Source organism: Micropterus salmoides, unplaced genomic scaffold (assembly GCF_014851395.1).
Source record: "Micropterus salmoides isolate LMB-PRFRI ecotype aquatic unplaced genomic scaffold, ASM1485139v1 Ms_hic_scaffold_6, whole genome shotgun sequence".
Lineage (NCBI taxonomy): Eukaryota > Metazoa > Chordata > Actinopteri > Centrarchiformes > Centrarchidae > Micropterus > Micropterus salmoides.
In genome coordinates, this window is record NW_024044348.1 from 11411577 (window position 1) to 11434452 (window position 22876).

Below are 22876 nucleotides of genomic sequence, written 5' to 3' on the forward strand. Positions count from 1 at the left end.
GTACTTGTTTGCTTTGTCTCATTACTGAAAATAAGTCAATCGAAAAAGAGTCAGAGGACAGTTGGAGAAAGAGCAAGGAGGACATTCTTAAACAGAGACTTGGGTTATGATATACCCAAGAAATAGCACCACCTGTTATCACATGACCAGAGTTCCTCACTACATTAGCTGAGTTGAACGTTCTAAAAAGTTTGAAAAAAAGTTTTATCTTTTAAAAGAAATAGTAAAATTTTCTAAAATCAATATCATTCTTATATTGGTCCATTAACTAGAGGAGATGGTTAGCTTAGCTTAGCATAAAGACTAGGAACAGTGGGAAACAACTAGCCTGGGTCTGTCCAAAGGTACAAATACCAGCACCTCGAACCATTCCTGTAACACTGAAAATTGCCTCTATGGTGTAAAAAGAAGAATATGTCTGTTTGCTCGGGGATAAAACAGACAGTGTTTGTCTTGCTAAAATGTTGATGAAAGTGTAACTAATGGATGCTATAGCTAGTAACAAAGTGCTAAGTCATAACCCTGCATTTGTCACCAACCAGCTAACTAAGCCATAGCTCATGTAAAATCACATCAGACCACCACAGAAATCTTCATTTAATACAAATACTTTATTGACAATGTGTGTATGGTATACTTTTTGATGGAATTGCTAAATCATGAGAACATAAACCAGGTTTGTCTTATTTTTACAGTTTATATTTGCAAAATGACACTGAGAAACTGTAATGCATATATAGAATCAAAAGTGCATATTCTTGTTCCTTTTTATTTTGTCCATATACACATTACACTATACATAAATAATTGCATTGTAAAAATGACTCAAGTATTTACATGTATAATATATTTATATAATATATAAACTTTATATTAAATCTAGGTAGATTACAATAAGGATACTGGGTCTGGAAACCTCATGTGAGTCTGTGAGTATGTGTGTTTGTGTGCTATCTGTGGTTGTTAAGTAGCACCTCCAGCCAGCATGGACAGGAGGTGATGAACTGTCTGGAGTAGCAGGGGCCCCATCCTTTAGCAAAACTGATGCGAACACTGTGGGGGTCCCAGGGCCCCTCCTGGCTCTCAGGTTTCACGCCATGTTCTGCCATCCAGCTGGAGCGCTCATAGTCAAACACCTTGAGGGAGAAGCCCGGCATCACCCTCTTCACACTCAGCCCTTGAGCACTGGGTGGGTCCAGAGTGGGTGAGTGGACAAACACCGGGTGCTGGCAGCGATTGTACACCCACACGCCATCTGGCTCCCGACTCAGCACGATGCCATAGCCAATTTTACTGCGAATCTGTTGTACACCACTGCTGCTGTTGCTATTCCCTCCACTTTCATAGCTGTGATGCCCGTAAAGACCCGACGTACCGTGGCTGCCCGGGTCGTCACGGCGGCTGTGGTAGGCGTTGGCGTGGAGCTGGCCAAGGCAGAGGCCCGTGCCCTGAGGTAGGTCATAGAAGATGTTGAGCGAGGGCTCGTAGGCTGGATAAAGGCGACCCACGCGTGTGCGCTGCTCCCAGTAGGCAACACTGCACCAATGAGAGCAATGTCCGCCGGAAGTCGAGGAGCCGAGGGAGGTCCCAGTGTCTGAGAGGTAGAAGAGAGGTAGAAGAATTAATGTTTGCACTGGTAAGTGTGCTAATTTTTTATGACAGTAATTGTTCTTGAAGGAGGGAGAATGATGTTATGTTAAGGGGGAGGAGGAAGGGAGGAGAGAGGAAGTCTCAATGAAAGCATGAGCCACACGTTTGGATGGTCATTCTTTTCTCTAGTTTCACTAGGAGTGGACGATGATCCAATACTAAGTAATACCAGGCCCAGAATCACTTTTAAATATTAAAAGCAGCTAATGTTCTATCATGTAGTGGAGAGCCATGTGTCATTATTTATGAGGAGAATGCATCAATAATAGGATCCTTCTGAATTAATTTTTATTACCACCAAATATTTTTCAAAACAATCAATGTTTCTTAATACAGCAGTTAAAGAGTGCAAGCACTAAGACACGTGGTCATGTGCCTTGATCTCACGTTCTTGACATTGATCCTACTGATACTACTCATCACTCAAAAAAAGTTATACTTGCAAGACACCCCCAGTTTTCACACACGTATCTCTCAAAACAATAAAATGCTTTAGCTCACAACAGCAACAAGTTGAAGAAGGCTTTCATTTTCATTTTATGTGACAAAAGAAATTTATTTCTCCCACTGCTTGATGTGCAAAATGTAACCTGTATTCCTACAGATGAGTGGCAACATAAAGGAAAAACCTACATAAATAGTCTTAGTAAGATTCTGGGGTCACCATGAGCCGTCACCACAGCTTCAGTACTCCTTCTCCAAGTCTCTCAACTCTACTGGAGGGCCTTTCTTCCAAAACATATTCTTTCATTTGGTATTTTGACGCTGTCAGTGGAAAGCATGTCTAACACATTGCTCCAAAATCTCCCAGAGGTGCCCAATTAGGTTGCGATTGTTAGCTGTGCAAAGGCTATAATATATGATTAAAAGATGAAAAAGTACATGCACACTGTTCTCGCTCCTACTTCTTGTTTTATTCAGAAGCAAGCTGCAAATTAGCTCACATCTGTTGCATTGCTTATCCTTATGCATCAATGTTTATCTGGTAAATTAATAATATGTGAATAACATGTTTCTGTCTTTTTTTGGCAGACTACTGTTACTACTAGCGTCTGCCAAGATTGTGCGCATGTCCTGATGATTGCCCTACAGTGTACTATGTTTCACACCATATCAATTTTCATGAAACCATTAAGTGACCCCTTATGCTCTGTATGGAAGCATCTGCATTCATTATTTTTTCATGTTTTTCCTTGAATTTGTCACTCATCTGAGTATTTTGAAAAGGTGGCTAAAACTGCCAACACTGAACAGCCCACTTCCTCCACTGACATCCCTCATCATCTCCCTCCATAACACTGCTTGAGTTAAGGAGGAGGTAGCAGAGAGGGGAGCTGGGGGGGTGGAAAGCATTCAGCTCTCTGTCAACCTAGCACAAGCCCGTGAACCCTTGACCCCCCAGCCCTCATGCTATCAGCTCACATTAACTCCCACACAGAGTGATGCCATTATTTTGCTCCAGAGACTCTATTGACACAGAGGATTTAAAGACCATGTGCCTGTGGCCCCATTCCTTTCATATTCCAGCAAGCACCCCCTCTTCATCCACCAGGGGCCAGGATGGCCTCGGCCCTTCTCCCATTAACAAGCTGCTTTTGGGTGAAACCAGGACCGAGATTAAGCTAGGTGTGTTGTGTTTGCACAGCAGCCATTTTAATTTCAACAGGGCAGGGGTAGAAGAGGTGGTGGTATTACTGGGAGCTTGGAGGAGGAGGAGGAGATAGGAGATGTGTGTGAATGTTTGTACATAAATACAATCACGCACACCCACTAGATGATGAGAAAGGGCCTCACACAAGCACATGTACACAAATTGGGCATTCTGGTGCAAACAGTATGATTATAACACACACTCACATACACACACAAAATTGCACTTCTCATCTGAGGCCCACGTGTGTCATTAGTGAATTCCAGGCTGGCAACTCCTGCGGCCTGGAGTTTTTACAGCTCTCCAATAAGAGAGCAGGCTGCTCAGCTAGCAGGATCCCTCTCTTTCTCTCACTCTATCTCTTTCTGACTCTCTCTCTCACACACACACACACACACACACACACACACACACGTTTACAAGCCATGCTCTTCCCTGTAATAAGGCAACACAAACATGTCTGGGGAAACACAGAGAGACTTTATGAGCGCACGATCAAATTTATTCCCAAGACATAAAACAAACCGGGACTTTTTGACAAAGTACACTTTCATTTCTGTCATATAATGAATGACCCTGCATAGAATATAGTATTAAATCCCGGCTTTTGAGCATCTAATGCATCAAGTTTTCATAACACAGAGTATATTGAGAACACAGAGAGAGCATCTTACTTAAACTTAAAAATAAACTTTGTATATAGTTTATTTACTTATAATCTTCTTGTTTAATGCATTGAGTTTGTGACTGTGTGATTTTTTTGGAGTAGCGCTTTGGAAAAGGTTGATGAAAATGGCAAAATTTGAAAAAATGTCCTCAATTTTGAAAAAAGGTTTTTATGCTTGCTTGAAGTGGATTTAAGTTAATGTTGCTAAAGGGGGATGGAAACACGTATACGTTCTGATGTAACAAACATTTAACTCACATGGCTGATCAGCTGTTTCCACTCTGAAATAAGAAGAACCTGTTTCCACTGTCTGCGTCTTCCTCTATATTCCCATAATGTGCGAAAACATGGCTGGTGGTAACAGGTACTTGCAAACTAATGACAAGACTACGGTAACTAGTTTTTGTTTTCTTCTTCTCTTTGAGTTTATTAGTGGTTGACAAACACCCGGGCTGTTTCTCAATATCGAGTTTGCCAAGACTTCTGTGCTTTAAAGCTCTCGCTTGGCAAGTTCGGCTCGGGAGTACAAACTCTCAGGAACAGGAGCACGCTTTTTTGGCGTGAAATGCATTCTGTGATACTTGGCTATCCGAAGTCCGCACAGCAGCATTGCGAGATAAAGAAAAAGTCCATAAATTCTAAAAAGTTATCAAAGGCTTAAAAACTGGCAAATATGAATGAGAGCATTCTTTCACATTAAGCTCTAGCACCACCGTCTTCTGAAGATTGACTGATGAGCTATGAAGTAAAAAACACTCAATTACGATTTCCACTAGTGTTTGACAATGTGAGCGGTACAGCATGTCATGTTTAATGTTTCTGACAGAGTCCTTAGCGTCATCATGCTCAGCCTGACTATCATCCAGCTAAAGATATGAAGGGAGAGCCGGGGGGGAGACAGACGGAGGAAGGAGCGGGTGGGCAACCGACATCTTCAATGGAATTTTTAAAGACGGGTTCAAACTGGAGGTTATCAGTATGTTTATGTTCGAGCGGAGGAAGTTGAAAAACGGTGTGTTAGTTTGTGACTGTGTGATTGTGCATGCCTGCATCTGTATTTGAGGGCTGGCAGCAATTACAGCGTCTGCAAGCATTTAACCCAACCACCATTTAACAGCTCTGTTTACCAATTAGATAAGTAGCCTTTGTTATTTCATTTCAAAATCACTGTCTCTTAGTGCCAATCTCATCGAAGGGCCAGTACACTTCGCAGTTGTTTTTCTGCAAGACCTGGAATAAAGGTGGGAAGATAGATGGAATTTAAAACAAATAACTCGCTGTAATTAAATCACAGTAATCCACAATTTAAATGTATGGACTAGTTATGTTTTCGGACTGACAAAAAGCAGTGGCAATCAAAGTTCAGGGGTCAGACAGTCAGTTTCCTGCCAGCTCCCCACAGACTGGAACCTGGACTTCAAACAATGACAGCACCACTCATCTTTCCTATTTATTTTCCTCATCTTTCTGTTTTTCGCTCCTCCAATCACAACTGAATATATTTTAAAGGAATAGTTAGACATTTGGTCCTGAGTGAAACCAAAAGTAAGTTATGTCTTTTAAGTAACTATGTGGGTGAACTCACTTGATGTACTAAAGTTACGTCAGGTATGTGTTGGTCGATATGGTAAATATGACGCTACAGCCAGCAGACAGTTAGCTTAGCACTCAATCTCACTCCCTCCAGAGGTAAATCTGCCACCATCTCAACAACTCGCTAATTAACACATTATTTCTCATTTGTCTCATTTGAAAACTTAAGTGTAGAAACAACAGTCGGTGGTTTTATGGGGGTTATGTGCCAGATAATTTATTGGCCACGAGCCGTGACTTCCTGGTGTCACTAGCCTTGTTTCCATCAACGTTTTTAATGCGCATTTTGAAGTATCGCATGAGAAATGGTTGATGGAACAGGCAAAAGTCGAAAAAAAAATCCTTAATTTCACAAAAAAGTTTTTGTGCTCACTTGAGGTGGTTTTTGCCTTTGTCAAAAAAGAGTAAATGCGCTAAATGTGAGAGGAAAACACTTTTTCCAAATAAGTTCTGATGTAGCAAACTTGTAACTCACGAATGATCAGCTGTTTCTGCTGTCGGCGTCTTCCCCGGTTGTGCAGAGTTCTGCGTGCCTGCCGAGAATTTCAAGCACCTTGCGGCTGGTAACGCTCATTTGTGCTGAGAAAAGAGGTGGATGCAAATCTCGGCAGGCAGCCTTCATCATCTGTTCTGCCGAATTATGCATTCACCTCTGAAATAGCAGCTTATTGAAACACATTTCTGAGGACCTCTCTCCATTTTTCTAAGATCAATGGCCATCAGGTTCATGCGACTGGTTTTGTTTCTAGTTTGGAACTCATACGTCTTGTTTATTACAGCCATGTGTAACGTTAACTACTGATGTAACTACGCTGTAGCCCAGTTTCTTCACTCCAAATCAGCTGATGGAAACGCAACATATTTTGTAATGTCTATTTTTTTTCTTTTTGTGACATTTCAAAAGTACGCTTAAAATTCGCATGACAATTAGATGTAAACATGGCTAATGTGAATACAAGACTCAAAAAACGTCACTAGATCTTTTTTAAACTTCAGTTTTTGTCTGAATTAAACAAATGAGGTACAATTTAATTAGCAACTTTTACAGGTGCTATTAAGTAGATTTTTAACTTTGAACAGAGGAAAGTTAGCTGTTTCCTACTGTTTCAGGTACTGATGCTAAGCTAAGCTAACTGGCTGTTGCCTGTAGTTTTGTAATGGACAAAAAAGAAAGTGGGATCGATCTTCTCAAATTATTCTCAGCTAGAAAACCAATATGTATATTTCTGTATATTGTATTATGTATTATATTTATAAGTGTTTTACTATTCCTTTAAACAGCCTGCTTTTCCTCCTCCAGTCTGAGCAGTGGAGGCTTCTTCTTGCTAACCTTAACCTGCACAGAGAGGAAGAAAGGAGAGACTGGGTGACAGAGGGAGCGGGAAAATGAGAGGGAGAGAGGGAGAGAACCTGCCAAGCATAACCAGCATCCACGGAAAAAATGAAGAGAGAGAAAGAGACTGTGAGAAAGAGAGGGTGGGAGGGAGACCCTCCTCTTTCATCCAGTGCCAAGGATTAGATTCCCCTCCAGTTATTAGACTCTTCCACGGTGCTGAAAGAAGTGGGTGGGTTGGGGAGAGGGAGGAGGAGGGCAGGGAGTGTAGGGGGACAGAGGGACGAGAGGGGAGGATAGAATTCAGCTACTGACCATTGTCGGGCGCCTCTAAGATTCTTTGTTTTGATTTAACTTCCTCAAATTTCCTCCCAAAAAGTAGAAATAAAATAAAATAAGGGGGGAAAAAAGGAAAACACCCCTCTCTGACTACAAATGGTAGGTTCTGTGTTGTTTGAGACAACTATCATTACAGGGCAACTTCAATCCAGCAAGCCACATTTAAGCTGGCGTCTTGACTATCTCTGCCATCAGAGGGCTGCGTTATCGCCAGACATGGGCTTTACAGTCGGACACAATGGGGCTCTCACTCACAAACAAACACACATTTTTGCACACACACACACACACACACACACCTTCCTTCTCACTCTTTTTCCATTGTAAAGTGGATCTTGTGACGTAGCCAGCTGCAGTGGCAACTAGGCATCTTTCCCTGCTTCTTGTTTAATAAAACAAGAAATCCGCTAACACCAATCCAATATTTCATACAAACAGGAGACCACATTCCTTAACCCTGCAGGGCGACTGAGCCACAGGAAAGTTACTGTGTGTCCCGGTAAAATTCATAGGAAGACGTGTTTGGAGGCAGTTTGGAAAGCTCCTCCAAGAGGAAGAGAGAAAGTAACCAGTTTCCTGCATTTCTACTGCTACTTCAAAGTGCCAGACAACTTAAGCCAAGGAATGTGTCAGGTTTTGCATACACCATTGCATCCTGGACAAACCCTGCTGTCAAGTCTTATATCATCCATCAAGATACCAAGTTCATGTTGTCATTGTGGACAAAAACACTGGAAATCCAAATGTAGGTGATTTTGAATTTTTTGCTTCAGTTTCATGATTGCAATTGAAGAAATTCTGCTTATGCTTGTGAAAGTTTTAATGATGTCTGTGGTTATTAGTTTCTTGAAAGCTGACACTTTAGAAATAGAGGGCGTCCTGGTGGTCGAGTGCTTAAGATGCAAATGCGTAACTGCAAATAACCTCTGTCGCGTGTGATAACCTGTTTATTTTTCCTATTTTTCTTGTCTCTCTAAACTGTTGGCCTATAAAATAAAGGCAAAAACACAGATGTCCAATTCAACATGTGCGTTTGTTCAAATGTTACATTGCCAGGTTTATACATGTGTTATCTCAAACATTAGGCAAACAAAGAAAGTGAGAAATGAATGCAGCCAGGTAAATCAGTGTTCTCTGTGCAACCGTAGACCTTGTTCTTGGTTCAGTTTCAATAAACTCAGAATGAGGAAAATGTACAAAATGTTGTACAAGTTTCTGCAAAGTGACATATCAGTTTACATCCAATCACTCAGCATCCTCTTGAAGAAAGAGCACAAAGGCACATTTACATCACTGGTGTTTAGCTGTTGCTGTTCAGATTCAGGTGGACTGGCTCTAGCACATGATAACAGCTGTCACTGATGCTCTATTGTACCTTGGGGCGAAACAAAAACAATGTATCTGCAGCCACAATAAGCTGCTATTTCAGCAGTATTTTTCTTTTTTTATTGGAGGTTCTTTTGTTGTCCCATGGCCCTACCATTGGAGACTGTGAATTTGGTTCCACAGTTTTCTGCAGGTAAATGCTAAAAATAACAAGAGCTGCTCTGACGCATAAAGTAGCATTGTCAAATTGAAGATCCACAATAAATAAGCAAAAAGAGAAGGACTATGAACAATGACAATGCACTGCAAGCATTTCCCATGTTATCATTCCCGTTTGACAGCTAGCTACCTCACCAGGAACAGAAGGCTTTGTTAGCTTACTGAGCAGCTAAAACCTACTGTATGTTTTCAGTTGGTGGGCCTACTTGTTTTATCTGAAAGTGAATTAATCTGAGTAAACAGAACTGACTGGTTATTGGATTGTGTGTCATTGTGGGAGGTCTTGAACTTTAAATCATCTTGAAGCAACGTTAGTTTCAGTGCAACATTTGCAACTGTAGTGCAACCAACCAAGAAGGAGGAGGGTGGAGCTGGCGGAGCTAAATTCTACAGTACATTGATGTGTCACGGCAGCTACAGCAGGAAGTGATTTAATGATCTGCATATATGGCTCTATCTCTTCACTGTTGTAGCACCAGTGATAAAGTAGATAGTTTTGATCAACCATTTCTGATGTAATTGTGTTCATTCATACTTAATTTGTGACAGAGAGTGGTGAAAACAATTATACCATAGTCAAAGTTTGCACTGGAAACAGCTTTGCTAGATGAGGATGAGTCACTTTTGATAAGGAGAACATTAGGCCTTTCTTCAGCTTGCTCCATGGTGAAGATCATCTGTATTTGAGGGCTATCAAAAAACATGTTGTGTCTGTGTATCCCGTGCAGCCTCTATACACATGGTTACATTTACCTACAAAGGCACCAGACACAGTTATACAAATATCATGACAGACTTGACTAAGACACTTCCCTGAAGAAAGATGTTATATTGTAGCTTTAAGAATAACCTTTTGTTTTGCACAAATTACTTAAAAAAGATCATTTAAGATTTAAATCTGAATCTGACAAACACAGACACAGAGAAGCAGAGCGCTACCGTTGACAAGCCTCCCCTCCCAACACATTCCTGGACAGGCCCTCTTCCTCAACACTTCCTCCCCCCACTCGGCCAGTCACAGGGGTCAAGTTGACAAGTCTCTCATTGAGCCTCACATGGTCCCACTATATGGCCTTCACTCCTCACAATGTAATTACACACATTTATTGGTGGAATAGATCCATTTGTTCCACTGTGAAGAAGGAATTATGGAATTCCTTCTGAAACTTAATTTAGGAGAATTATCTGAATGTGAAGTTCCACAAGACTGTGGACTGAAAATACAATACAATCACTATAAACAACTCACGCAGTCCGAGGGTGACACAAGGACTGCGAGACCACGATAATCCTTAGAAAATGTGTTTAATAAGGGCAAACACATTTTGCAAGAGCTCATTTGATATTTCCTACATTTTCCTTTTTTTTTTATTAAATCCGCTTTAATTTGGGGGTGAAGCAACGCAACCTGACATAATATCACTTTATTGAGTTGATATGGCAAATGTAATGAATTTAAGACCAATATTCACACTGTATTTCGTTCTGTTTCAGTCTCCAGAAAACTTCTGAGAAAAATATCTGGCTCTTTAGCTGCTAAAGGATCCACTATGTTCCCTAACTAATCGCTAACGTTGTCTGTCTGTCTTTTAGTGCAGGTAGCGTGCAGTCGGTCTGTCAGAGCTTTTTTGCAGAAAACAGCTACCTGGCCCAGCCAAAAACAAAAAAGTACAGTGGCAGGCAGTGAAATGTAAACAATGAAGCTAAAAGATGCTGTAGAGCTGAGGGGAAGTACAGAGTCGGATGATTTGTGGGTCCATCACTACTAGCAAACCATTCACATGACAGTAAAAGATATTGATTAGTGCAGTTTTACCCATGAAATTGTGTATTCTTATTTAAAAATGTATATACACCACTCCAAATAAAAAACAAACAAACACTGACGAGATATTTTGTGTTTAAAGACCTCTTATGACAATTGTGGTTTTATTCATATGACATTTAAATTGTATTTTGAGGTTGGTCCAAGAATTAAAGGACACAGGATTGTTACTCATAAATAATTAGCCACTGCAACTAGTAAATCATCATTTGATTTAAATCAAACAACTTAGAACATTATTTCAGTATAACCCAAGAACATTTTGCGTTTATCTTGTAGTCATCCAGTCTTCAGACCGAGCTTTTAGTAAAGTTTATATGGGAGTTAACAGAGATCTACTGTATATTAAACACGCTAGCTTTCTGTCCTTTGGATAAATTTGGAGCAAAAGAAGTAGCATTTAACTTCTCTTTAAGATATTACATAAAACAAATATAATTCTTAAAGGTTATCTTAATATCTTAAAGTATCAAACATGACCTTAATCCACGATGCTCACATACACGTGTTTTCAAGAAACATGATTAATGGTTATTGAATGAATGTCTCTGTGTGTGTGTGTATATATATATATATATATATATATATATATATATATATATATATATCCTTACATTCCTCATAAAAGCCTGATAGTGAAGTATGAATGTGTTTTCCTGTCAGTGTGGTTTCCAATATCATGGCTGAATTCTTAGTGCAAACACAAACACACACACAATTGTTCTCACTACCAACAGGCAGCCGCATCGCCTGAAAACTCCTGAAAATGTTGCTTCCCTCGAATAAACTTCAGTCTTTTAGCTTTCAGAGCTCACAGCAGAGGCGACAGTTTCCTACATTTCACAGAGTCAGAGCCAGTCGACATCTGCAAAGAATCTTTAGGTTTAGCAGCATGGCAGGATTCCATTAAAAGCCAAATTGTGGGTTGGCAAAAACTCTGAGGGAACAACGGAAAGCCACAGCCAGTCCTGTAATTTAAACCTTATTTTAAATTGTGATGGCCTGACAACATGGACTGAAAAGGAAGAGGCGAGAATGAGAGTTACAAAGACATAGAGTGAGGGTAAGAAAAAGAAAGAGGGCAAAAACATGTGTACAACAAACAGCAGAGGTTTACAAGGGCAAAAGTAGACTTAACACTAAGAAAAAGAACAGTAAACGTAGGCTAAAACATAAGAAGGAAAGACGAGGGGGGTGGCAAAAGATGGGAGCAAAGCTGATAAAAATATTATTGTGATTCATAACAAATATAGGACAATGTGAATTTGGTAATGAGGATTGTGTCTGATGTGTAACACTAAATCCATTAACTTGTAGGGGTCAAGGCCTGTCGATTCAGTGTCACTCACAATAAAATGTCTGAATCTAAGGCATGCCTCAGTATACACATTTTTATCTGGCTGCATACCAAACACATTCTTAATACAGAATCTTTATACTGATACATGAAGCAATGTTGTATCTACCAAGAAAGAGATGAGATGATTTAACACATGAGAAAGACAGGAGACTGACAACATTACAAAATATATATTCTCGTTTCTACTAAATTACAATTTACTTCTTTTTCAAGTCAGTTATAAGCGAAGCTAGGAGACATTGACCAGTCTCATAATGCATGGAAATAAAGTGGAGGACATTAAGTTTCTGTTCTTTGTGTGCAAAAGATGAAGTTCTGGAATCTGCTATCAGAGATCCAAAGTAATTTTATGTCTAGTCTATTCACCCTTGCTAAGGTTCAACTTAGTGTTCACCAAAAATATATCTCAAAAATACCTCCATCATTTATTAGAGATAACTATGCTTTGCTCTCAAAGATTTCCTTCTATCTTTCCCTCTTTTTTCTTACTTTATTTTATCAAAATTTGTTGATTACCTGGACATTTTCTGACATTGTCTTTTCTCGTCACATTTGAAAATCAGGAATGTAACCGTACTCTACTGTTGATGTGATTTTTTTAGATAAGAAATCTCTGCCTCCTAGAAATGAAGTTTTTATGTTACAACCTTGTTTTCCCATTAATGCTTTGCTGACAAACATAATGGTAAATGGACTGCTTGCATAGCGCCTTTCTAGTCTTCGACCACTCAATGCACTTTATACTTCATGTCACATTCAGACACACATTTATATACTGATGGCAGAGTCTGCCATGGAACTTCTCATCAGAAACAGAAAATAATCCCATATACACACCCACACACCGATGGATTGACTCACTGACCTTCTGATTAGTGGATGACCCACTCTACCTCTTGAGCCACAGTCACCCCTTTGCTGCATTTATCTACCACTGGAGTTGCAGAGAGGTGGTCAGGGTGGATGATGGTCATACAAAAAGCAGGACTATGACACCAGACACATATCGAGTGCCATCTGTGGTTAAGTTTAGGCAACAAAAGCTCTCTGGTTAATGTTAGGAAAAGATTGTCGTTTGGTTAAATTTTGATAATCACATGTTTCATGATTTAATTTACTGCAGACTTCTTCTGTATTAAACCACGACCACAATCTTCCTTACACTTTAACTAGGGATGTACCGAAATGAAAATTCATGGCCGAAGCTGAAACCGAATATGATGATAAAATTTGCCATTTTCATTTACCATTGCATAAATTAAATAGTGAAAGTGCTTTTTACTCAGTGTTTCCCACAGGATTTGGAGAGACTATTACATGTGTCCATTTACTTTTAATGGACACATGTAATATGTTGTATACTTTCTGTGACTATAATCCATCCATCCATCCATCCATCATCAACCGCTTATCCTGCATACAGGGTCGCGGGGGGGCTGGAGCCAATCCCAGCAGACATCGGGCGCAAGGCGGGGTACACCCTGGACAGGTCGCCAGTCCATCGCAGGTGACTATAATCCAATTAATCTTATTTCCATCCTGTATAGACACCTTATTCTGAAAACCGGACATTGTCACATGTGTATCCTCACGCTAAATTCATCAAGTACGAGTGATTTTTTTGCTATTTTCGGCCAATTCATTTCGGTGGCTGACAATTCAGTGCTTCCCTAACCTTAGGGATGCCATTGCTTAAAAACCATAAAAAGAAATAATAATAAAATGCTGTAGTCACTACGGGCAGACACAGAATCGTAAGATTGAATATTTTTGACATTAAAGAGCTCTGAGTGAGTTGTGTGCTGCGTCCTCAGTGGTGTACCCTGCTTGTAGTGAAAAAGAGCTGTGATGGAAAATAGTTGAGGAAATGGCAAATGGTTAATGGGCCAGCACTTGATGTTGAATTCCATAGTCTAATGTGTCTCAGTCAGGCATAAGAGTAAGTGTTGTACGCGTGCCAGCAAACAGGCTGGAGGTTCAGGTCACTGAGAGGACCCGGCCAGGCTTAGACGGATAGATTCTCACTGAATGCAGTATAATTTGGGTGTTTACTTTTTGTCCATACGCTAGTTTAACATCTCAAAACTTTGACACACTATTGAAATGAATTCTGCTTGGATTCTGCAAAGGTGTCTCATTTAATAGCCATGCTTCTGTGGTGTCAACTCTTTACCTACTAATAGAGTCCCAGTAGATGAATCACAAAACCTCATCCAACCTGGACCGACCTGGAAAGTTTCACACTTTCTGAACTAAACCCACTAAAACAGCATGGTGCAGTCAAACTCTTAAAACTGTCTTCCAAACTTCCAAGAATGTCGGCTCAGCTCCGTCTTTCTCAAGTATTAACTACGATATGTTCAAACACGTATCAGATGTCACTCTCCAGAGTCAGACCCCCTTATCCCCCTCCCACCTTTTTCACTCGGAGACCCTACTCCCCCTCACCTTCCCAATTTCCCAAATTCCTGGGCCGTGCCCCATCAGTCAAAGGGCCAATTCATGGGGTTAATGCTGCAGCGAGTGCAGACAGGGCTTTGAGACAGGATGTTTGGCTGATACCTTTCTCTGCTTAAGCAAACAAGCCACCAAAATATGATTACAGACGGCAGAGAGGGAGCAGTCTTCTTGTCTTACTTCAGTGCATCCAGGCCATACTAATGTCCACTAAGTATCATTGCTTTACTTGTTTCCACATGTCCAAAAGCCAGAGCCTAATGACAACAAGGTGGACAAATGCTTGACAAATACAATGATGTCATGTGGTAAAAGCTGACAAGGACATCACTCAACTCTTTGGCATTGTCCTTCTAGACTCTCAGTTCCTTAAAAATAAAAATGATGCCATGTATTCTCGTCAGTGCTGTGAAAAACACAACAATCGCACAGAGAAATGCTGGTAAAACAAAGATGTCTACAGCCACGCAAGCAAAGCCTTGTGACTGTAATGCTCATTGCACACCAGAAAATGAAAATGGCTCGACAACTTGACAGTGACATTGTGTATCACATTAACATCAATCACCTTTATTGCATAGAGATTGCAAATATGAGCAGGAAAACCACCATTAATGCCAGTCCCCTAGTTTTAATTACAAGAGGGAGATATGGGGAATGTTTATGATGTGTATAATATCTTCTGCTAAGTGGAAATAACTAAGTGTCAACAACAAGGTTCATTTCAATGAAAATAAAATCCAATATTGATTCAGCTAATTATAAATGAGCCAAATCCAAACCAGTTTGTTTATATGTAATTGAACCTGCTAATGAAGAGCTATTAAGGAAAATTACTGATTCATGCTACGTTTTCATTTATACAAGCAGTGTGAACCCACCCAAGTCATAACAACACATCTTTTTAGGTTTCTTCAAAGCAGTCCAAAAATGTGTGTTTTGGGAAAAGGCAACACATGCTTTGTCAAATAAAACACGCAGCAGACATGTAACTTTTATTTATGTAACATCAATTATGAAGGTAAAAAAAGCAGAAGTTCGCCTCCCTTCCAACATATCGCGTGATTGGTGAATGTGTGTTTATGCTTGTGTGTGTGTTTTTGTCCTGATACAACCCCTATGTGAGTACTTGGAGACGATCTTATCACTGAGTCGGACAGAAATTCCTCCCTTTCTCTCTCCCTGTCTCACACACACACACACACACACACACACACACACTGACAATAAGCAGCTGAATGACACGTTTCGTTGGAGTCACAGAGCGACGCTCCAAGTAGATATAAGACTACTAAACTTCCAGTTGACATTTCCCTTTTCAAAGCAGGGCTGTGTGCTGCGGTTTAAAGGGAACGTTAACTGATCGAATGATAAAAGAGGCCAGGGCAAAGGTATGTATGGACCACACCCTGCTGCAGCCTTTTCTCCTCTTAAAGCTAGGGTACATAGCTGGTTTAAAAGGAATAAAAAAGATGCTGAAGTGCCGGAGCACATGTTCAATGCTTGTATTTGTTCTAAAGAAAACATCACAGGCTTTGGATGATGTGCCAGAGGATCACCTGCACAATAAAGTTTCATTTACACTCTTGAAAGATCTTACCAACATCAAGGATTTTTTTAAGCTACAGACAATTATTTGATACAACCTCTATGTTCAGCTTATTTTCTATTATTATACCAGCTGTAGCTCAAAGGAGGAGTCTTATAACCTGTAAAAGTTAACAACAAAAGCTGCATGCAGATTTCCTGGCTACCAAGTCTCTTTCCTACGCATGGTCTTGGCCTGAGCTCCAGTTCTCGACTCCAGGGTTCTGGTATGGGGGGCAGGGGATCAGAGACCACACACAGACACAAAGATTCACCCAAACACGGCACACACCACATCTTGTAAGAAAACTGATCTATGTGCGACAAAAGGAAGTACCCTCTCACACTACTCTGCTTGGAGATGGCTAAAACTTCAGTCCTGACTGACTTGCAACCTTTACTGAACAGACTTTGGGTGATTTTTAACATAGCTTCCAATAGCAACACTTGTGTGCCCTTGTTTTGTCAGTGTATATCAACCTAAACCACATTAGAAATTAGTCAGATTTGTTTGAAGGCAAAAGTGTGTAATGCAGCATACAAGAAAAAATATAGAGATAATTGCAATTAAAAATACATGTGGCTTATTTAACAAAACACAAACACTCTATATATGTAGAGCTACCATAGTGAACACAGAGGTTATGTCATTTTTATGTGAATTTGAAAGTTTTCATACCCTGGAGGGAGTTTACATCTACAATTAAAAAGATACAAATGGTACTTTCAGGCTAACAAAATTAAAACAAAATAAAAGTTTCAGCATTTATCCCCTAGAATTGTATTCCTGACAGTGTGAAAGAGGCTTTGAAAGAGCATTTAGATCTTCATATTAGAAAATAAAAACCCTACAAAGTATAATCCAAGTAATTAAAGCATCTTCTTTTTCAGGTGGGATTTGGAGGTGAGGTGTGCATTGGGAGGACTCATGACCTCAGTATTTCTAAAATGCTGGCCACAGCCCTGCCCCAAAACATGGAAAACATACACAATAACTCAAAAAATGACTTCAACTTTAAACATCAACTTTAACAAAAAGGCTCAAGTTAATTTCTGGACACAACAGTCAAACAAACCCAAGAAAGTCTCAATGGTACTGCTGACTCTTCAGACAGGCCCGTGATGCCGTGACTACACTACACAGACTTCATAGGTGCCCATTCACCTTCAACACCGTCCACAAGTGAGCCCAGGGAGGCTTGATCGAGTGGGTTTGTGGGTTTCTTTTAACGCTACATGGACCTCTCCACCTGACCCCAGCACGTAAACAAATAAAGCTCCAGTTTCATCATCTAGAGGGGGCTGTTTCCTGTCCAAACGCAACGCTCAGCCCCCCCCCACACATTTGCACACACGCACACTCTACACCACCGTCTCATCAGAGCCGCTCGGCTCCCCCGCCCCCAAAATGCCAGCCTCTTTCCACTGCTCAATTGCTGAGAGGAATGGAGGGATTTGAGGGAAGAAAGAGGGAAAGAGGGGGATGGGTGGTTCGAGAGGCAAAGGGGATTGGGAGTATGCAACGGGGATCTTATTGCAGCTTCATCCCAGTGAAATATTTTGCTGTGGAGAAAGCGTAGGGAGAGAGAGAGGCGAGAAAAAAGAGAAAGAAAGGCTACACTCCTGTGGCATCTAGATAGTGAGAGACCCCAGACCTCTGTGCCTCCCTGACAATAGCAGCTTTATGCAGTGGAGATTTTGGTTGTCTTAATAGCCATTGAAAATAGGAAGGAAAGCACAACATAATAACACCAGTTAATGTAATTTACCCTTTTCTGTAAACATTCTGAGAGGATGCATGCTCTATGTGTTTGCATGCATGAGAGTGCACGCCTATAAATGCAAACACGCTCATGCAAGTCAAAAACTTTTCTACATTTGTGCTTCCAAAACTTATTTGTGGGGAAAATTCCTTCTCCAGGAATACATATCAATTTTCAACATCACACGCTGCTGATAAAAACATCTGCCTGGTGACAATGTTCATGTACTTCTGCGGTAATGAGGCATGTTGCTCACCTGTGTAGTCTCTTGGCATAACGTGAGGTGGATTGGAGAAGAGAGGAGGCACAGTTTCAGTGTAAGACAGAGTTGAGTCTGGTAAATAAAGAAAAAGCACAAACATACAGTAGAAGAGTGAGATCCAGATTATTATTCGACAACAAGTTTGGTAATCGATTAATCCTTTAAGTCATTTATCAAGCAGAAATGCCAGTCATTCTCTGGCTACAGCTTCTGAAATGTTAATATAATTAGAAATATTTTGGGCTTTTGGGCTTTTGGGAGGAAAAGTTATTTGAGCCCTAATACAGTCCCTCAAGCTGTAAAACAGACTGTTTGCACAAACAGAACCTCCCTATTATAAACTATAGTTGTCATGCTAATCAAAAGAGAAGATGAGCACAGATAAAGCCCGACTAACCCTTTGTCACTTTCAACTGAAGCAGTTTTTCAAAGATAATCTGTGTTTCCAGTCTAAAAGTATGGTGGTGACGACACCTTCTGTGTCAATTACTGGTTTGTGATGTGGCTGCTATTTTTCCAAACTCACCCAGTGGCTTGTGATCATCAGAACAGGACAGAGAGTATGGGGGAGGAGGTGATTCTGGAAATACAACATACAAATACAAATTAAGGTTTAGTTAAAGACTGTATGGTGTTTTATTTATTGTCATGAACAAAATGTTCCAAGCCGACATGAACATATAAGACATCAGACATGAATATAGTTTTTTCCATGTAACATTACATTTCAAACCAATATTTGTCTTCTGGCCCAAAGTCTACAAATAAAATTCTCAAATTTCTTATTATCACACATCGAGAACAACTAAAGGACATTTTAAGTTAGTATTTCACACAAGTGTTAGCTAATAATGCTGATAGACAACCTAGGATCTAGGCTTGGGGGTATTATGGTAGACCAGGATATTTAGAAATCCCAACGGTATAACTTTCAATCCCCCCCAAAAATACAGACACTCCTCGTTCTATTACACTGATAAGGAAATGCTGTATTGAACTGATGTATTGTAGTGTATGTCCTCAATGTAGGCAGGCGACGCTGTGTGAAACTGCCTGACATCAACGACAACGCGATAACGCCCTTCACTTTTCCTATGGTTGGTAAACAATATGCACATATGAACTTTAGCGGCAGCCTTTATTCATTGGTAAAACTGTAACCTACACTGTACATTTACTGCTAAATTTCACTGCTCACCTTTTCCTCTTCTTTGCTGCATTCACTCAGCTGCTCTCTCTCTCTCTCTCTCTCGCTGAACCATACATTCACTACACACACAAAAAGGACTCAATGGCAACTGCGAGTGGTAAGGGATAACATTACAAGACTAGTAAACAAGATAATGCCTCTGCCCCTGTTTGGGAGTATTTTGCGTTTAGTCCCAGTGATAAAGGTGAGCCAGCCAACACAGACAAAACTGCGTGCACATAATCTGCGTTCAGCCTACTGATGCTTCGTTATCTGCAGCAACAACAATTTCAGCAAGAATCTATGGAAGAAGGCGCTTATTCCCTATCTAAGTTTTTTTGTTTTATTCAAATATTGTATATACCTGGGGAAATGTCAGGAAGGTTTGAAGTTATGAAGAAATAAATAGGCTATCACCTAGTGATCCTAGGCTTGGGCAGTAGGATCTAGGATACTAGGATCATCCATTTGCTAACAAGCATTCATACCTCAAATATATTTAATCACAGGAGAGTCACGCATTAGCTGAAGGGGAAGGAGCCATCTGATTGGCTCCAGATTTCCCACAGACATCCACCAATGTGTCCCTAAGCAAGACACTTAACCCCTAGTTGCTCCAGAGGTGTGCGACCCCTGTCATACATAGCAATTTTAAGTTGCATTGGATAAAAGCGTCAGCTAAATGAGTAAATGTAATATCCTATTGAAAAGAATTTGTGAATCGAGTCACAGCAGAGGAGTCTCAAACATCCACACACAAATGAAGTTAGTAAATTCAGGTTCAATAGTTTGTATATCAATGTAACAAGATCCAAATATGTTTTTAAATACATATATTAGTGGATTTCTATTTCATTTATTAAAATAAGATTTGTGTCTGCATCAGACATACATTCGTGAACCTTATTTTTTTATTAGTCCATTTGTTTTACATTTATATTCACTGCATATACTTATACTTATATTTTTGTGGACAGTCCTTTATATATATAAATCCCAATATACATTGGTGAATCCTTCTGTTTACCTTCATTAATACTGAGACTGAGACTGATCTGACTCCATACATAATTGCATGTAAACATATATACAGTCTGTATTTTGACCTTCTAATATGTATAATTCAACATGATAACTCAGATCCAGTTTCACCCCAGACACTGTGGCCTGTCTTTTTTAAAACTGTATTTGACTGTTTAATGTATGCTCTGCTTGTCCTAAATCTTCATTAAGTTTCATCTGAGTCATTTTCATGCTCTCAGGATGACTTCTGTGGGAAAGCTACACTATAAACTAAGAAATGCTTCTCCTGCTGGGATAGTCCCTACAGTCCAAAGTGGACATGGGTTTGTGGCTGCGGCCCCTTTAAGAGCAGAGCCAGTAATTGCCGGAGTCCTCAGTCACTCAGATACCCAGCGAGTCAGTCTGGCGCCAGCACTATGCAAACTGTATATTATCGGCACTCCTTCACCTAAATAACAAGAGGAGGACTCCTTGTCAGAGAAAAAAAAGCCTAAGTGCAACTTGAGAGTGACCTTCAATTGGATGATGTGGGAAGCAGCAAAGTTTTGCGCAAATTTAAATCGCCTAAGTGTGTAATGTGTTTGGAATGTAGAAAGGAAATCAAAGTAATGGTTGACCAAAGTAAAAGCGGAGTTATAAAAAATATAATAAAACTGCAGGGCAGGCAATAAACCATGAGAGGAGAATCAGTGACATGCATTCTCGGAGGGTTTTCAGTGTGAGCTTTAATAAAGGCTAATTGTACTCAGTTACACGCCTGCAAATGCAAGATGACTTCATAAGCAATAATCCCTTAATGCGTGCTTTTTTCTCATGGTTGTGACGTTGTTTGAGACTTTAATCAACAATAACAACATTCATACAACCTTAGCTACAGGCCTCAGGTAAACAACATAAACCCCATTAATGTCATGCTGTCTTTTATACTGTAGGCTACATGGGCTATCAATCAAAGTCTAGTGGGCTAATTAAACTCATTAATCACTTCACTTGAGTTTAAGTTTGGTCTCTGCAAGCCGCCCCTCCCCACCTGATTTAGGACCTCCAGGGGCCTCCATGAAGATGCGTGATGGTTTCATTTCAGTAATGCTTAAAGTGGTATACCCCGCTATATCCCGATGTTACTCATACATGTGATCATTTGCAATTGATGGAAAAAGTCTTTCTAGATGTAGTCATTGCGCTCTGATTTACCCCCCATCCCCCCACACACACACACACACACACACACTAATGTTGATGTCCTTACCTGGCCCACATAAGCGGCTGTAGTGATAGGGGTTGCAGCACACCTTTGAGCTGTCCACAGAGCCGAAGCTCTGGTAGTGGCACAGCGCTTTGAGCCGGGCTGAGAGCGGCAAGTCGCTCCAGCGATACACCTTACACAGGAGATACTGTGGAGAGATGTGATGAGCACCGAGCCGCAGCTCAGTGCTCGGCACCGTAACGCACTCGCTGGATATCCCTCCTTTGGTCTCTACTGCCTTCACCAAGGCGTTCAGAGATCTCTCTTTGAGTCTTTTTAAAAAAGCATGAGCAGTGCTCGCGAGTTCCTCCTCCGGCCCTACATGCCTCGGTGGGCATTGACAAGGGCCCCCTCCATCTTTTCTCGGGGCCCAATGAGGGCTCCGGGGTCTGAGATCCCATTCCCCAAACAAACAACACGTCACCGTCCTACTGTCGCCCTCCTCTCCCCGCCGGGAGCCTCTGTGTTCCGGGACGCACATGGCACCCCGGTCATCGTCAGGCTGCTCCTCTTCCTCCCTCTCTCCGCTCTCTGTCAAGTCTCCAGCCTCCCCCGTGAGTCCCGGAGCCGGGTCAGTGTGTGTCACCGACCGCTGCTCATGTCTGTGGAGCTTCCCTGAGTGTCTGCCACACGGACCGTTCCGTCCTCCCTCACCTCGTCTGCTTCCATCCCGCCCGTCGCTCTCGGTGACCAGACGGCTTTTCCAGAGTCGACGTAAAAGACCTGAGCGTTTCGACTTGAACATACGACAACCTAGACAGTTTTGGATGTGTCCTGTCGGTCCCGTCCGGGTCTGGGAAGATGCCACATCGATTTACACTCGTCGCGCAAGACCGCGGGTTTGTGCACGGTGCGCACAACATGCGCAGCCGGTGGTCACCGTTTTCTGGCTCTCCCGCAGCATTAGAAAGTAATTTTCAGTCATGCATTGCTTTAAACATCACTAAACGTCTGAAGTAGGAGAAGGCTACACAAAGTCACTGCTCAGTGACCTGCTGTCGCCAGCTCAATTAAGCCACAACTTTTGCTCTCTGATAAAGCCTTCAATTCCCCAACACTCTGGAGATCCCACACACAATCCACAACCATAGTTAGGCTAGACCATGAAGGAGCAGAATCACTTTACTTTAACAAAAAGATAATCAGAAACATACATCCAAAAGTTTTTCAGAGTTTCTCCATGAGCTTCGTGAAACTCTTGATCCGTAAAATTCTTCCTTCACCCGAAATAAATCCTCACAACACTGAAATCTTGCTGCAGAGTCCCGGGATAAAGCAGAGATGGTCGGGGGCTCCAGTGCCAAACTCCGGGACGGATTCCGTGCTGAGAAGTTGTTTTAAAGAGAGCTGGAATTACTCCACTCTCCACTCCCCTGCAACTCCTTT

General features: G+C 41.0%; 1 protein-coding gene across 1 annotated transcript; it reads right to left on the reverse strand.

Moving 5' to 3' along the window:
- Positions 1-592: 592 nt before the first annotated feature.
- On the reverse strand, positions 593-22870 carry LOC119890561 (mothers against decapentaplegic homolog 6-like). Its single transcript, XM_038701881.1, has 4 exons — positions 21494-22870; positions 18559-18612; positions 18027-18104; positions 593-1594 (listed from the first exon to the last, which is right to left on the reverse strand). Exons 1-4 carry the CDS (start codon positions 22233-22235, stop codon positions 951-953), a joined length of 1518 nt encoding a protein of 505 aa, XP_038557809.1. The 5' UTR covers positions 22236-22870; the 3' UTR covers positions 593-950.
- Between the last annotated feature and the right edge of the window lie 6 nt (positions 22871-22876).

Bases quoted from the DNA above. Each gene is read 5' to 3' on its own strand.
- LOC119890561 (XM_038701881.1), bottom strand. From the start codon at position 22,235: ATGTTCAAGTCGAAACGCTCAGGTCTTTTACGTCGACTCTGGAAAAGC. The intron at 18,105-18,558 runs GTGAGTTTGGAA...TTTATTTACCAG, and splicing joins TGATGATCACAAGCCACTGG to ACTCAACTCTGTCTTACACT. The intron at 1,595-18,026 runs GTGAGCAACATG...TCTACCTCTCAG, and splicing joins TATGCCAAGAGACTACACAG to ACACTGGGACCTCCCTCGGC.